Genomic DNA, 15880 nt, shown 5'->3' on the forward strand with positions numbered 1-15880 from the left:
TCACCGACAGACTTGCACTCTGTAACGCACGTCTTCCTACGCAACGACACTAGCAAGCCACGGCTAACGCCCCCTTAAACGGGCCCTTTCCTTGTGATCCAACGCAATCCGAAAGCATTCCTACTAAACATTCGTGGCAAATAAGACTGGGTCTCCATTGATCGTCTAAAACTTGCTTATCTCCTGCCAGATGTCCCGCCTACAGTTCACCTCTCTAGAACAGGGCGCCCTATTTAACATGTACAGTATGTCATTTTTAGGGGGGAGCCATGTACCAACCGTATGTCACGCGATCGTATTTAGTAAAAACATTTTTCTTTTTTGTATACATTATCCTTTGTCTCTTCGCTCTCCCCTCACACTGACAGGTACCTGTATCAACCTGTCTGTTTTTCTCATCATAACTGTTAACAGAACCGGTTGGACATGAAATAGCCTGTTGTATATTTTGTGACCTTCTTGCCCGGACTTGATGTATATATAAACTGGATGTTCTTTAATAAAATAACTCAGTTGCTTTCATCACGCTTTGGAGTCACAACCTAGTCTTGGCTCGTCACAATATCATCTCCTTCTACGTCTATTGACACAAAGGGCCTCTATTAGATTTCGCCAGTCATCTCTTTCTAGAGCTTTTAATTCAATACTTCTCCATTCATCATCTCCCACTTCACGCTTCATAGTTCTCAGCCATGTAGGCCTGGGTCTTCCAACTCTTCCAGTGCCTTCGTGTGGCACAAATGAACGTTTGGTGAACCAATCTCTTTTGGGGAGTGCGAAGAGCATGCCCAAACCTTCTCCATCTACCCCTCCCCATGATCTCATCCACATATGGCACTCGAATAATCTGTCTTATAGTTTCATTTCTAATCCTGTCCTGCCATTTTGTTCTCAAATCTACGAAATCTATTTGAGATTGTTTCATTGTCATACCATGACTCACTCCATAGAGTAACACCGATCTCACTAAACTGATATATAGTCTGATTTTTATATGTAATTTCAGGCTATTTGATTACAAATTTTTACTTAACCTAGCCATTGTCTGATTTGCTTTTTTCAATCTTTCATTAAACTCAAATTCTAAAGATCCTGTATTAGAGATTATAGTTCGTAAATATTTAAAAGATTTTACCGCATTAATCCTTTCCCCTTCCAAAGATATTTCATCTTCCATTGCATACTCCGTCCTCACCATCTTTGTCTTTTTTCTATTTATCTTCAGCCCAACCTCATGTGAGCAAGCTAAGAGATGAACAAGCAGGATTTCGAAAAGGTAGAAGTTATACTGATCAAATTTTCATTTTGAGACTTGTACAGCAATGTGTAGGATATAGAAATACACTTCTGATGGCTTTTGTGGACTATGAAAAAGTCTTTGATCGATAGCGTGCACCGGACAATTTTGTGGAGAGTCCTGCATTATTATGGAATTCCTCTAAAATATATGAATTTTATCAAGTCTGTTTATGAGCATAACAAATGCAAAGTTAATGCTAATGGAGTCTGATCGAATGAATTTCCATTGAATAGCGGAGTACTCCAAGGGACTGTGTTGTCACCTACGTTGTTTATCCTCCTCATGATTTTGTAATGCGTAGAACAGTCGGAGATAGTGAAGAAGGATTGGACTGGATAAGTGAAATATATGTATATATATATAATATATATATATATATATATGTATATATATATATATATATATATATATATATATATATATATATATATATATATATATATAAGCTAAATTAATACAATTAAAAAAATAGAATAGTTTATTAAATATTCTTATCTATTATCAGAATTATTCTTGTAAGGCTTCTCTATATATTCCTTTCTATGGTTCTCTGTATCTACTTTTTATCATAGATTCTCTCTATCATTATCATCGAGGCACACTATTCATCCATTTGTTATATTCAGTCTTTCTAATATCTAGTGAGAGCTTCTTGTATGGTCTTTGGGCCGCATATTTGAAATCTCTAAACCCTACAGTAGCCCAGCCCTTATACTCCGGACTTACAAATTTCAGCCTAATGTAAATACGTACAAGAAATACTGCCGCCATCACCAATTCTCCATATTTGGGTTTGATCTCAATTCCAGAAAAGAAAAACTGCTCTAAAGTATATGAAGTTATATATCAATAGAAAGCTATTGCTTTGAATTTTCTGATACATTATCGGAAACTATGCTAAATCCAATACAATATGATGACATGAAAGGCTGAAACTGAAATAGGTTTAGCAAAAAATTTCCATTTTTTTTCAAAAGTAACTTTGAATGACTATGAAATGGCTTTATAGTTATTTTTTAGTAGTGTTACAGGTATCAAATGATAAGGTAAATAAAACTCTTCCAGTTGACGCCTAGTGATTCAGTTTAGTGTGGAAAACTGTGAAGCACTCGGGACAAGTTCCCCCATCACATTTTGGACAAAAATAGGGAGCCTTTGTAGGGTGACGGCCAGATCCCGGGGAAAACGGGAATATTCTGAACTGTGGCCGTCGTTATAAAAACGATTTTGGCGGGAGAAGCTAACTTAAAAAACCCACCTAACCTATGCTAGAAGCCATATCCTTACCAAGGGGGGCTGCGCCCCCTCCCCCCCCTTACACAACAGTTTCCTTACCTACGAGTACGACGGGAGAAGCTAACTTAAAAAACCCACCTAACCTATGCTAAAAGCCGTGTCCTTACCCAGGGGGCTGCGCCCCCCCCCCCCGGACTCCTCCCTTACACAACATATTTAAGATCCGTAGACCATTTCCAAACGTTTTTACTCTGCAAGATAACAGTCGGAGCGATAATAAACAAATTAGGACGCTTGGCCGTAGCCCTACAAACTACCCAAAAATAGCCTGGGCGGACCCTTTTAGGATGACCTGCAATACAATTCCTTTTTTCCCCCACTGGGAGTTTTACAATTCTATGACCATCATCTGAAGATAATGCTATACGAGAGGGACTCCTTATTGGATTTGGTGAGAGTGAAGCCGCATGTATCTGTTCACGAGCGCGTCTTTGCCTGACGATTTTTACCGGATCATAGTTCTGAACAAGTGACTCGACTAAGGAGACCATGAACTTATATCTAAGGGAGGGCTTCTTGATGCATTGGATGCATACAGTATATAGCTGTTGAGGACAGCAGTCCCAGTCAGTGAAAAGCATCCCTTATTTGTCCATTTCAGTGTCTTGCGTTCAGATAGGTACGAGTGCAACTTGGTGTCTTTCATCTCTACACCACCCATGACATGATTGTAGTCATAAACAATATGTGGAACAATTTTGTCAGGTTTGCCTGTTCTGTTTACAGTTTTATAGCCTGCTTTTGAGGAAGTAGACAAAAGAACAGGTGTTTTCTTGCCATCCTTGTTAGGCACACACAACAAAGGACCCTTTCTACGCTCTGAAACCTCTTTGTTTTTCAATTTTTTCTTTATAGCATCCATAGGGAATCCTTTAGGGCCTGGCCAGACCAAGCGCGGCTAGCGGCGAGGTTAGCGGCAAGAGGTTCCCGCGGCAAATTGAAACCTTGGGTATCTTATGTAGGTGGCCAGATAGGAGGCGCGGGAAGCCTCGCGCCTCCTACCTGGCCACCTACATAAGATACCTAAGGTTTCAATTTGCCGCGGGAACCTCTTGCCGCTAGCCGCGCTTGGTCAGGCCGAGCCCTTACGGTTAGTGCGAACTGTTCTAGTCGCTGTTGTGCCATTTTGCCAAAGATCTTGAAATAGCTTAGGTGAAGAAAAGTAATTATCAAGCCCTAGGTCAGTGGTTCCCAAACTATCTTACCTGACGCCCCCTTTTTGCTTCCAGTAGACCCGTACGCCCCACTCCTCTCTTTTTTTTTATATGAAATGATTCTTACATTTATTTCTTAGCATTGTAGAGGAAAACAGATTTCTGTTTGTATTACATTTTAATAATGAAAGCCACTCAAACAAATAATAGAACATTCCAGTAATTAAAAACGAAACATTTGGTTCGAAGTGAGCGAAAAAAAAGTTTGAACACGCCCCCCTTGTATCGTCCTCACGCCCCCCTAGTGGGGCGCGCCCCCCAGTTTGGGAACCACTGCCCTAGGTGATGACAGCGATGAAATAACCCTGCTTTCTCAAGACGCCTCGTAACAAGGTCATATGTGGCCCCATTATCACCTACTCGCGTACCAGCTGTTCCCCTATATACTTCAAAAGCTTAAGTATAGCCAGTTCTTGCCTCGCATAAACACCAAACCTTTATCCCAACCCAAGCATGATGCTTGTTCGGTATATACTGTCGCACATGAGGGGTCTTACCTCTAAAGCCAATAATACTTTCATCCAGTCTCCTTCATCACTTCTATCACTATCGGGATTATCATCACTTTCATCAACTGATACATCATCATTCTCACTTTCATCATCAGTAGAAATATCTTCCTCACTAGTATCACAGCCATTATAATTGCTATCATCATCATCTAAAGTCTCTGACTGGGTAAAACTCCTATATCATTCTCATCATCCATAATAATGAAAAGTACTTATATATATATATATATATATATATATATATATATATATATATATATATATATATATATATATATATATATATATACATATATATATATACATATATATATATATAAATATATATATAAATAAATAAATATATATATATGTATATATATATATATATATATATATATATATATATATATATATATATATATATATATATATTTACACACATATATGTGTACACACACAAAATTGAAACAGGCAACACCAAAGACCAGCGGAGAAAACTGTAAGTTACATTCATAAAGACATACACAAGTACAAGACACAAACAAAATCATACTCAAAACAAAGTGTTACTCACATATATGTGTTTTATCATTACTCTGTTCAATTATTACAATGAAAAAGGTCCTCATAAGTTATGTGTTTCCCATGTATGAAAAGTGTTACAAAAATTTTCAAGCGAAACTATTTGGCTTATCCTATATTTTATTTCCTAAAAGAGTGTGTTATTATAGATAATATGCCGTAAAATAATAGAGAATTAAAACACTATATAACTAAGTAGCACAGAATTAAATATGCTTCTAAAACTATATAAAAATGTATGTAATAAGTAATGTTTACATTGTGTACTCACGTGCTTGTATTTACGTCCAGCTGTCAAAACGAAAAAAATAACAAGGATAACATTTAGGCGTGTTTTTCCCTTTGTAGTAGTTATCCTGCATCACACTTTGGCATTTAATATATATAAACTGATACTAAGTCACAATAAACGCTCGCAATACAAATTACAACTCAAATTTCACATGGACAACACAAACAGCACAGCAACACAAAAACGTTTTGCCAAAGATGTCGTCTTTGTAAACAAACTCTTATGAATGAAATCCCGTTCTTCAGTGCTTTGCCAAACATTTTTCATTCATTACAAAACGCAGAAAACATTCAAGAATCAGAGGAAACCATTATATTAATAAATATTGGCATAAAATACGAAATATTACGTAAAAGATGTAGCCAATAAGTTCGTGTCACACAACAAGGAAACCTAGCCAGGGTTGCCAGTTTGGCCTTTTTTCAGGCCAAAAAACCTCAAATTTGGCTTTTTTTTTTAATTGGTTGGACATTAGTAATGAAAAAAATACGATTCTTAAATACTATATATTTGGGCTTTTTCTACAAATGGTTTGACCTTTTAAAAGCTTTTGTTGATTAGAAGTTGGCCTTTTCTTATTTAGAAATCTGACAACCCTGAACCTAGCGCCGAAAGCAACCACATTTAAGGTTTTATTCAGTGTTGCCAGTTTCGCCTTTTTTCAGGCCAAAATATCCCAAAATTGTCTTTTTTTTAAAATTAGTTGGCCTTTAGTAATGACATAAAAAAGGTGGGCTTTAAATACTATATTTTTGGCCTTTTTCTAATATTGGACTGACCTTTTAAAGCTGTGGTTGATTATAAGTTGGCTTTTTCTCATTTAGAATATCTGGCAACCCTGACCAAAACCAAAGCCAAAACAAAAGGTGATAATGTCATTGGTTGCTACATTAGTGAATCATTGAGCCAATGGGAAGGAAGCATTGCTGTGACGTATCCAGGCCACCAAAATTGTCTAGTGAGGACGTGAGAGCGGGGAAATTGAATAGGGGATTAGCAAGCCACAATCATGGCCTCATAGGTAGTAGGTTGGCCTGGGCACCAGCCGCCCGTTGAGATACTACCACTAGAGAGTTATGGGGTCCTTTGACTGGCCAGACAGTACTACATAGGACCCTTCTCTCTGGTTACGGTTCTTTCCCTTTGCCTACACAGACACCGAATAGTGTGGCCTATCCTTTACAGAATCTCTTCTGTCCTCACACACCTGACAACACTGTGATTACTAGACAATTCTTCTTCACCCAAGGGGTTAACTACTGCACTGTAATTGTTTAGTGGCTACTTTCCTCTTGGTAAGGGTAGAAGAGACTCTTTAGCTATGGTAAGCAGCTCTTCTAGGAGAAGGACACTCCAAAATCAAACCATTGTTCTCTATTCCTGAGTAGTGCCATAGCCTCTGTACCATGGTCTTACACTGCCTTGGGTTAGAGTTCTCTTGCTTGAGGGTACACTTGGGCACACTTTTCTATCTAGTTTCTCTTCCTCTTGTTCTGTTAAAGTTTTTATATTTTAAATAGGAAATATTTATTTTAATATTGTTACTCTTCCTAAAATGTTCTATTTTTCCTTATCTCCTTATTTCCTTATTTCCTTTCCTCACTGGGCTATTTTCCCTGTTGGGGCCCCTGGGCTTATAGCATCCTGCTTTTCCAACTAGGGTTGTGGCTTAGCATTTAATAATAATAATAATAATAATAATCACGGGCTCTAGCGGTAAAGCCATGATCGTAGCCTCACGGAGTATAAGGGCTAGACATCTGGATTTAAATGTAGCCTCAAGCAAGAGAACTCTACCACCAAGACAATGGAAGACCATGGTGCAGAGGCTATGGCATTACCAAAGACTAGAGAACTATGGTTTGATTTTGGAGTGTCCTTCTCCTAGAAGAGCTGTTTACCATAACCAGAGTCTCTTCTAACCTTGCCAAGAGGAAAGTGGCCATTGAGAAATTACAGTTCAGTAGTTAACCCCCTTGAGCGAAGAAGAATTGTTTTGTAATCATTATGAATATCAATTTCTCCTGATTTAGTGTAGGCTTAAACTAAACGCATATCAAATAAAACTATAATAATCGTTTCGAGTACAATGAGTGTGTCTAGGGAACACCTGAAGATAAGCGACCCCAAATAGTTCTCCTGAAGATAAAGGACCCCAACTACACTCACCTGAAGAAGAGAGACCCTGATTTTCTTCACCTGAAGATAAGCGACCCCAGCTTATTGACATCTCCAAGTGATCTATTTTACTATAGAAAGAAAAGGAAAAAAATATATATTCATTAAAACTACTTTATGAAATATTTGTTAAAAAGAACAAATTTATACAAACAATTCATATTCTACTGAAAGCAATTTCAGTACAAAAATAATCGAACCTACCATTAAAACACCTTTCAAACCACATATATCATTGTAAATATGTATTGAAAATTCTCTCTTGCATCCACGCATTTTCTTAAAAGGAAACTGTAAATATCAATCATATTTTTGTTCTGAAATGTTTAGAATATTATCCTGAATCCACTTTTGCAGTGAAAGTTTAGATTTAGCAAAAAAATGAGTCCTTAAAATAGAAATTTTGCTTTTGAATTTATTATACTCCTTAAATTGGAATTTCTACACATAATTATCTTTTATAGAAGACAGCTTAGTCTCTTAGCCATTAAAGAAAAATAAGATTTTTTTTAAATAAGGTTAATTTAGAAAAGGTATATTTGCTACCATATAGATAAGTTGGTTAGAACTTTTATTGGTTAGTCTCACTCATATCGTTAGACTAATAATAATTAACTTATAAACTGGTTAGTTAGCTTGTTAGTCCCATTCTTAGATTTAAATTCCTCACCTGAAGAAAAAAAAGACCCCAATTTTTTCCACCTGAAGATAAGCGACCCCAGAGATTGTTGGGGTCTCCAATCTTCAGGCCACGGAAATGTGTCACAAATGTTGGTAAATGGAAAGATTGTTGAAATTTAATATAATTTACAAAGTTGCAACGAAAAAAATATAAGAATACAATTTACCTTAAAGCTCTTGAACTGTCGATATATATATTTAAAAAGAACGTGGAAGTTTTACTGAACGATTCCTGGAAGTCACCTATTGCTAAAGACTTGCTTTTTATCGCAAAACTTTAATACTAAATTGTTTATTTATTTACTCAATTATTTTAGAAAATTATTATACTATTTTGCGTAAATACTTCAATAGTAAAATCTTTGTTTTACATTTAAGTCTGTTTATAGCCAAATTTACTTTATTTTCTTTACCTAATTCATAACATGATTCCTTTTAAAGAGTTTTAAGATTCAAATAAAATAGAATGTAATAAACCCATAATTAGTAAGAAAGAAGGAGCAAATATCATGCATTAGTAAAAACAAAGATAGAACATCTAATAATGAAAGTTATAATTCAATTAAATATGAGTTGATCAATAAGAGAATTGCTAAAGATTGTGCAACCAACAAATCATCCTGACACGTGAATAGTCACAGATAGTTTCAAACTATTATAACCTAGATATATGACTACTGTAGGTTTTAGAGCCTTTAAATATATAGGCTCCCACGAGACAAATGAATAATTAAAGATATTAAGGCTTTCAAGAGTAAAGTAACTGGTTGAATTTGGAAAAGAAATAAGCCTACTCCAGCAATGGAAAAAATCTTAGCGTGAGACAAAAACACTCTTGTTTTCATTAATTTACTTTATAAAACAAGAAAAATAAACCTTTATTGTATCTTAAAATAAATCATAAAATGATTATTCATCTAAATCATAGTTTAAAATTATAAAATAAACTTCGAATGAAACAGTAGCTTATATACTACATAATCGATTGTATGATATATAATATATAATATATATGTAACAATATACTTTTATTGAATTATATAAAATGAATAGTAATTAATATATTAAAGACTCTTATGTAAATAAGAAATAGATTTAATAGATAATAATTACATTTAACAAAATCGCATGTAAAATAAGAAAACTATATATTACGATAATCAATTATACTTTTGTAATTATATATATGTTTATCAAATATTTATATATATATAATAGTAATTACTATGAAATAAATATTACTAGAAGCCTAAAAATTAATATATTTATTATCATAAACAAACACCAGACCGGTCACCAACATCCGGAACTTTAGTACTAGGTCTAAATATATATGTAATAATATTATTTATATTAAAATATATATAATAAATATTAATAAATATCTAAAATATATTCTTATAAGTAATAAAGAGTCCAGAATCCTTAAATAAATCCTTGGATAATCGGTCACCAACAGCTGAGATTTTAGTGCTAATTCGAAAATATATAATATATAATGATACTTATATTAAAAACTATATAATAAATATTAATAAATATATAAAATATATTCTTATAAGTAATAAAGAGTCCAGAATCCCTAAATAAATCCTTAAATAGTATAATTATTCAGTTTAAGTACATTAACTAACGCCGAATCGGTCACCAACAACTGGAATTTTAGTACTAATTCGGAAATATATAATATATAATGATATTTATATTAAAAACTATATAATAAATATTAATAAATATCTAAAATATATTCTTAAAAGTAATAAAGAGTCCAGAATCCTTAAATAAATCCATAAATAATAACATCATTCAATAAACAAACGCCCCGACTGGTCACCAACGACCCAAAGTTAAGTAGTCCATCTAAACACTTGTGTTTGTAAGTGAGTCGTCTCGTATAAGTGATTACTTTATTACTTATTTAAGTGTTATTATAGTTCCACTTAACTTGATTCCACCCCAAAATGAGCAGCGACGACTGGGCTAAAGCCGCCGAGCTCCAGGAAGGGAACGAGTGTCCTGAAGAGGATGAGATCGCCGCCAAGGTAACGTAGAGTCCTTCGGAGGAGGAGGTCCTACGACGGGAGGCAGGACCCCAGGCTGGGTATTTCAGACTTCGCTTAGAATTTCTATAATATAATAGTCTTTAGATGTTTAGATGAACCCTACAGATCATATTTCGTAGTAATATGAAGGTTTATTTAAAATGTATTTACTCTAGGGTTACAGTTCTCGGAATAATATACAAAATTACCCCGTTCTCTTATCCTGGTGGGGTAGGCTAAGATGTAGGTCGGAAGGGCAGTTATATTTGGCCTGTAAAATAGTGTTGCAGTATAGTAAATTATTATTTAGGTCATCTAAAATAAAAATGGAATGGGGCTCTTCAAACCTACAACGTACAAATCGCGGTAAAATTATATTTAAGGACGGGGAAACATTTCGATCTGAAAACATATGTTTTCTCCCAGTTAATAATGTGCTTTAACCAAATTTGACCTTCATTTTAACTGCAGATAAAGAGAAAAATCAGTTTTTTACAGGAAAACGTATATTTTCTGTTTTAAAGGATTTACCATAACTAATGGTTTTCGCTTCGCCGTGCGCTCGCTTCGGTCACGAAAAAATGAAAACATCAAGTTCCCTATGTACTGGCAAGAGGTAAATGTTGAGCTGCGCACGCTAACAGCAATGTTTTACCCTGAATAAATCTAATGGTTTTTCTTCCGCCTTGGGCTCGCTTCGCTCGCCGAAAAATAGAAACGTCAATCGCCGTATGTACTGGCAAGCAGTAATGTTGAGCTGCGCACGATAACATCAATATAACTTTAATAATGAACTGCATTCACTATCCAGATAATTAAACAAAGTAAGAATAATAAAAGAAGAATAAAAGGCTGGGGATCATCGGGGAAATTTCAATGAAACTTCCCTGTGGCTTTTGATACTGTTAACTACAGCCGTTACATGTTTCTATAGGGTGTTTCATAATAGTACACGTAAAAAGTAGAGCATGGACTAAGGCTTAACACGGAAAAAGCCTTGGGAAGGGTAAACTTGAATGAAGACCTCGCCCACTTCATTCTTGAGTGTCCAGACTTCAGCGACGAAAGAAGAAAAATAGTGGAATTGCAACAGCCGTATGAAGAAGAAAAGAAGAAGATAATAGGAAACGTGCTGTTCAAGAAAGAAGGAATAGAGAAAAGAAAAGAATATATCTATCAAATGTGGAAAAAAAGAGAGAAGATGAAAGAATTAGAATAAAGAAGAAAACCAAGGAGGTGCCGATGGAAAGGCGAATCCCTCCGCCCAACAACAAGAACAAGGGAAACTTGTTCAGAGCAAGTATTTATGAGAAAACTGGGTGTGTTAAGGTGATAACTACATGTATGACAAAAGAAAATAGTGAGAGAATGAAGGTTATAATAAATATTTAACGGCAATAAATTAAATTGTTGTAATAAGGGATAAAACGCTTGAAAGGGGAATGGAAACAGAGAAATATGGCATAGACGAATACATGATGATATTAGGGGGTTAAGTCTCGTAGTATACTAGATTAATTAGGGTAAAAAATATGTCCACGGGGGTGCTGAGTAAACCTACGGTATTAGAAGAACGGCTTGGATAAAACGTAATGTGTCCATGTAGGTATTGCATAAAAGAATGGGCACATATGGTATAAGATTGGTCAGATCAAGTAGAAGGTTTATAAGAAAATGAGTAATACTATTGGTCGAAATAAAGGGGGACAGGGTTTATGTGCAGATATTCTAAAACTGGTACAGTATGTACATACGAACGGGAGCGAATACAACCGCTTCGTAGAATGTCAACAAAAAAAATGAAAAATATACCAGTAGTATAGGATATAGATAATTTGTGCAGTTTTCCATGGATTTATACGGTATGTCCAAGAAAATAATTTATAAAGAAGAAAGGGTTTATTTTACCATTATATACTGTTTTCCACGTATGTTTTCCCAACCCAAAACCCCGGGTTCCCACTGGGGGTCCTCTATTATCGGCGGATATATATATATATATATATATATATATATATATATATATATATATCATTAGGTATTTAATTGCAGTAGAAATAAGTGTCATTGTCGAGAGAAATGCATTTTTCTATAGGAAAAAGTTGTTTGTTACCTAACTGGAATACAAACCACGCTATTTAATAGGGGTATTACTTTCGGCGTAGCTGAAATGACAAGCCATTAATTTTTAACGAGGGTTTACTACCCACACCGCTAGTTAACGGGGGTAGGGGAGGGTAGCTTGCTACCCCCCTCCCCTCTCACACACCTGTGCTTGAGCTCACTTTGCTCTAGGCTCGAATGGTAGTCGGACGTGTCCGCTCTCATCCTCGCCGTCATTTGGCAGCCATTTAATGCTTTTGTCTTTTTCTAGTTCTGTTTGTGAAGTTGGCCTCTGCGATTATGCGCACCTGTCCTGGGTTTCCCGACCGCCCCTGTGGAACATTCATGTTGGCGGTCGAGACCGATCCTTACGCCCTTTGTCCTTCTTGTAGGGGCCAACGGTGTGACAGCAAACAACAGGTGTTGGGAGTGGTCTACCTCCCAGTGGGAGAGGTTTTCGCGACGACGGAAGAAGTCCAAACGGGATATTACTCCTTCGAAAGTTTCTTTGAAAGGAGAAAAACCCAAGGCCTCTTCTTCCGTTGCCCAAACCTCCTCCGAAGCTCCCACTCGGTCGGTCTATTTCGAGAAACCATCGAGTGGTAGCGTAGACTGATGTACTGTTTACCAAACTCGGGGCTCGAGAGATGACGTTGCTTCCCCTAGCAAAGCAGCTCTACCTCTCCCCCCGGGGTAGGATATATCACTAACCCCCCTTTTTCAGCTTTGGTCCTCCTTGGGGCTTACATGTTCGCCCTCTAAGGAGGTTTTGCTTAACTACATACGATTGGGTGCCGCTGTCAAGCAATCGCCGGCACCGTCAGAGGTTGATCTTATGTTTCTTGTCGACGTTGTGGTGTCAGAGGTATCCAATGCGGTATCACCCATCACCTCTGCCTCTTCAAACCCTACGGTAGCTGACGGCTTAGTTTCTCCCGTCTCTGTTCTGCCTACGAGGGAGAAACTAAGTCCAACGTCAGTCTATCCTGCTAGTGTTTCATCCCCTCGGGGGAGTTCACTTACAGAGACTCCCCTTCGGAGGACTGCAGAAGGTCAGCTCGCTGACCTTACGGCCCCCAGAGGGCGCATTCATCGCAAGGCGAGCCTTCCTCTTCGCCAAAGAGGCCTTCCTTCACCTGCGGTGAGGAGGCGCCTCTTTGGTTCGACATCTTCGATGCAGTCCCCTGCAGAGGAACCTCGACAACAATCACCGATCACTGTTCCTGCATTGATCCTGGACCTTTCTGCAGATCGTTCGCGATCTCCTTCGGTGGAAGGTCGTCCTTTTAAAGGACACGTCGACCTTCCACCCGACAGACCTGGCGACCTGCCGTCACCGTTCTTATATAAACCTAGCAAGGTTTCATCTGAGCACGCTAAGGCGCGCACCCAGATACGCGCTATGCGCCAATGAAACCTGATGAACGCGCTCTAGTAGCTTGTCAGGCCCCATCAATAAACCCTAACACAGGGCATCAAGGGCGTATGCGCCAACACGCACATACGTCCCAACAGGAGCACAGCTCCACTACGTGCTATGCACTCCCTCACGCACATACGTGCCCACGTTCTCCTGCGTGCCAGGCCTTGCCAGGGCCTAGGCCTATGAGCCCACGCCCAGCTGCGCGCCAACGCTCACGCCCAGCAGTCAACTCTCCTGCTCAACAACGAGCTACTGATCTGGGCGCTACTGGGAAGTCAACTAAACTGACTTCTCCCACGCGCCAGCTAATGCCATTGCGCCAGCCTTCTCCCGCGAGGATACGCGCACTCGCCTATCCTCTTCTACGGATTCGCGCCCACGAGCATCACTGGCTTCAACTGCGCGCCCGCGCGCTAGGGGTCTTTCTCCTGCGCGCCCTACGACTGGTACAGGCACGCGCGTACTCGACGCCATGATCCTGCGCGACCGCCCGCGCGCGTACGCGCTCCTGTACGTCATCAGTCACGCCAGCATCTCTCGCGCGCGTCCCGGTATTCTCCCTCGCGCGAGCGTCAATATCCTCCCGCGTGCGAGACTGCTGAACTACGCACGGTAAGGTCGCCATCGCCTCATTCCCCTTTCCTCAAGCGCATACCACCACGTATTGTAGGAGAAGGGAAACATCTAGAGGGGTCCAGGACCCCAAAGCCATTTCAAGCGAACCCACCAATGATAAGAACTCCTCCCAGGGATCCTTCATTTCCTGTCCCTTCAAGGGGTATGTCTGACAGAGCGTTTGTCAGCCAACAGCCCTGGTTCGGTGCACTAATCAGAGCCGTAACACAGGCTTTCAAGCCTGTCTTCTCTGAATTAGGGCACAGTTCCATGGCTGCTTTTACCCCTTTGAAGAGAAAAAGAGGAGTTCCAGACGCGGTAACTTCTCCAATGGCAAAACTGACTCCACGCAGACCTTCGAGGCAGGTTCCTTCTTTCCCCCAGACTGTCTCTCCTTCCCTTTCGGACGAAGATTTCCCGTTCCTAGAGGAATCACGCTAGGAGAGACTTTCCCCCATCGCACCAATGAGAGAAACCTCTCCTCGCGCCGAGATGTCTTCTCAGGCGGGGATTGAAAGGAACATGCCATCCTCGTCTATGTTGGAGTCCTACATCTTTCCCAGGAAGGAATCTAAGGACTCCAAAACATTGCCAAAGTCCTCTACTAGGACTAGGATGGAGCCAGCTAGCGACTTTCCCCAAGAAGGATACCACACAAGCCCCGAGCGCCCTTGGTCGCCTTAAGTTGTTATGCTATTGCTCTGGAATCAAAAATTGAGCCGGCAGATTGTTCTTGTTAGAACAGATGGCTACCAAATCAAATATGATTGTTGGATAACTGGCAAACGACATGTATAGACAATTATAAGAATTTTCTATGCTACGTCGGCCTACCAGCTCGTTAAATTAACGGAATCTTAGATAATTCTTATCATTAATTAACATGAACATTTATAAATTAACTAATATACTTACGTAAATGGATTAGAGTAAATTAAATTGGAAGCAACTTGCCGTAACAAAATCTATCGGCAAATGTTGATTGTGCAGTTGAGTATCAGAAAATTTATTCTAAATTGAAAAATACATTTTTATTTTGATCTTTCCTGGAATTATTTTTGGAATCTCAGGATAATATTTGATTAGATTGCAGACGAGCTGTACGTCTCTCCCGACGTTGATATCTCTCCTCCTTCGGTAGATAAGGATACTACCTGATAAAATTGCAGAATAGTATAATATTCATAATAATGTCGATGAAAAAATTTTTCTTATTTATTTACAGGTACTTTAAACTATTCTCATGAAAATAGTTGGCAAAAATCTGTATTTTCCAATTTATAGGAATTTTTAATGAAAAACCATACTTTGAATCTGAAACGAATACATAGCCCCCCCCCATCTAACCTAACCTAGGAGCTGTTTCCTTATCTGCTTACCCATGGGGGAGTGCTGTAGCCTCCCTTAGACTGCCCTATCCTTAGCTTACCCTAAGACTTCAAGTTGCAACTCGGTAATGACGATTGATAATATTTCCTAATGTCATCAATTGTGTTAAAAGAACCTGCAATTGTTCAGTGGCCACTTTTCTCTTGGTAAGGGTAGAAGAGACTCTCCAGTTATGGTAAGCAGCTCATCTAGGAGAAGGACACTCCAAAATCAAACCATTGTTCTCTAAGTCTTGGATAGTGCCCTAGCCTTGGGATCAGGTCTCTTCGTA

At 38.3% G+C, this 15880-nt stretch overlaps 1 protein-coding gene across 1 annotated transcript in view; it reads left to right on the top strand.

Annotated features, from left to right (window-relative positions):
• Window positions 1-9883: 9883 nt before the first annotated feature.
• Window positions 9884-15880, top strand: part of Dbp80 (putative ATP-dependent RNA helicase Dbp80) — a 97659-nt gene continuing 91662 nt past the window's right edge. The window contains exon 1 of the mRNA XM_068366297.1: window positions 9884-10079. Within this exon, the coding sequence (XP_068222398.1) occupies window positions 9999-10079 (81 nt within the window). The 5' untranslated portion in view covers window positions 9884-9998. The remainder of the gene's footprint in view (window positions 10080-15880) is intronic.

Source organism: Palaemon carinicauda, chromosome 43, assembly GCF_036898095.1.
Source record: "Palaemon carinicauda isolate YSFRI2023 chromosome 43, ASM3689809v2, whole genome shotgun sequence".
NCBI classification, from domain to species: Eukaryota; Metazoa; Arthropoda; class Malacostraca; order Decapoda; family Palaemonidae; genus Palaemon; species Palaemon carinicauda.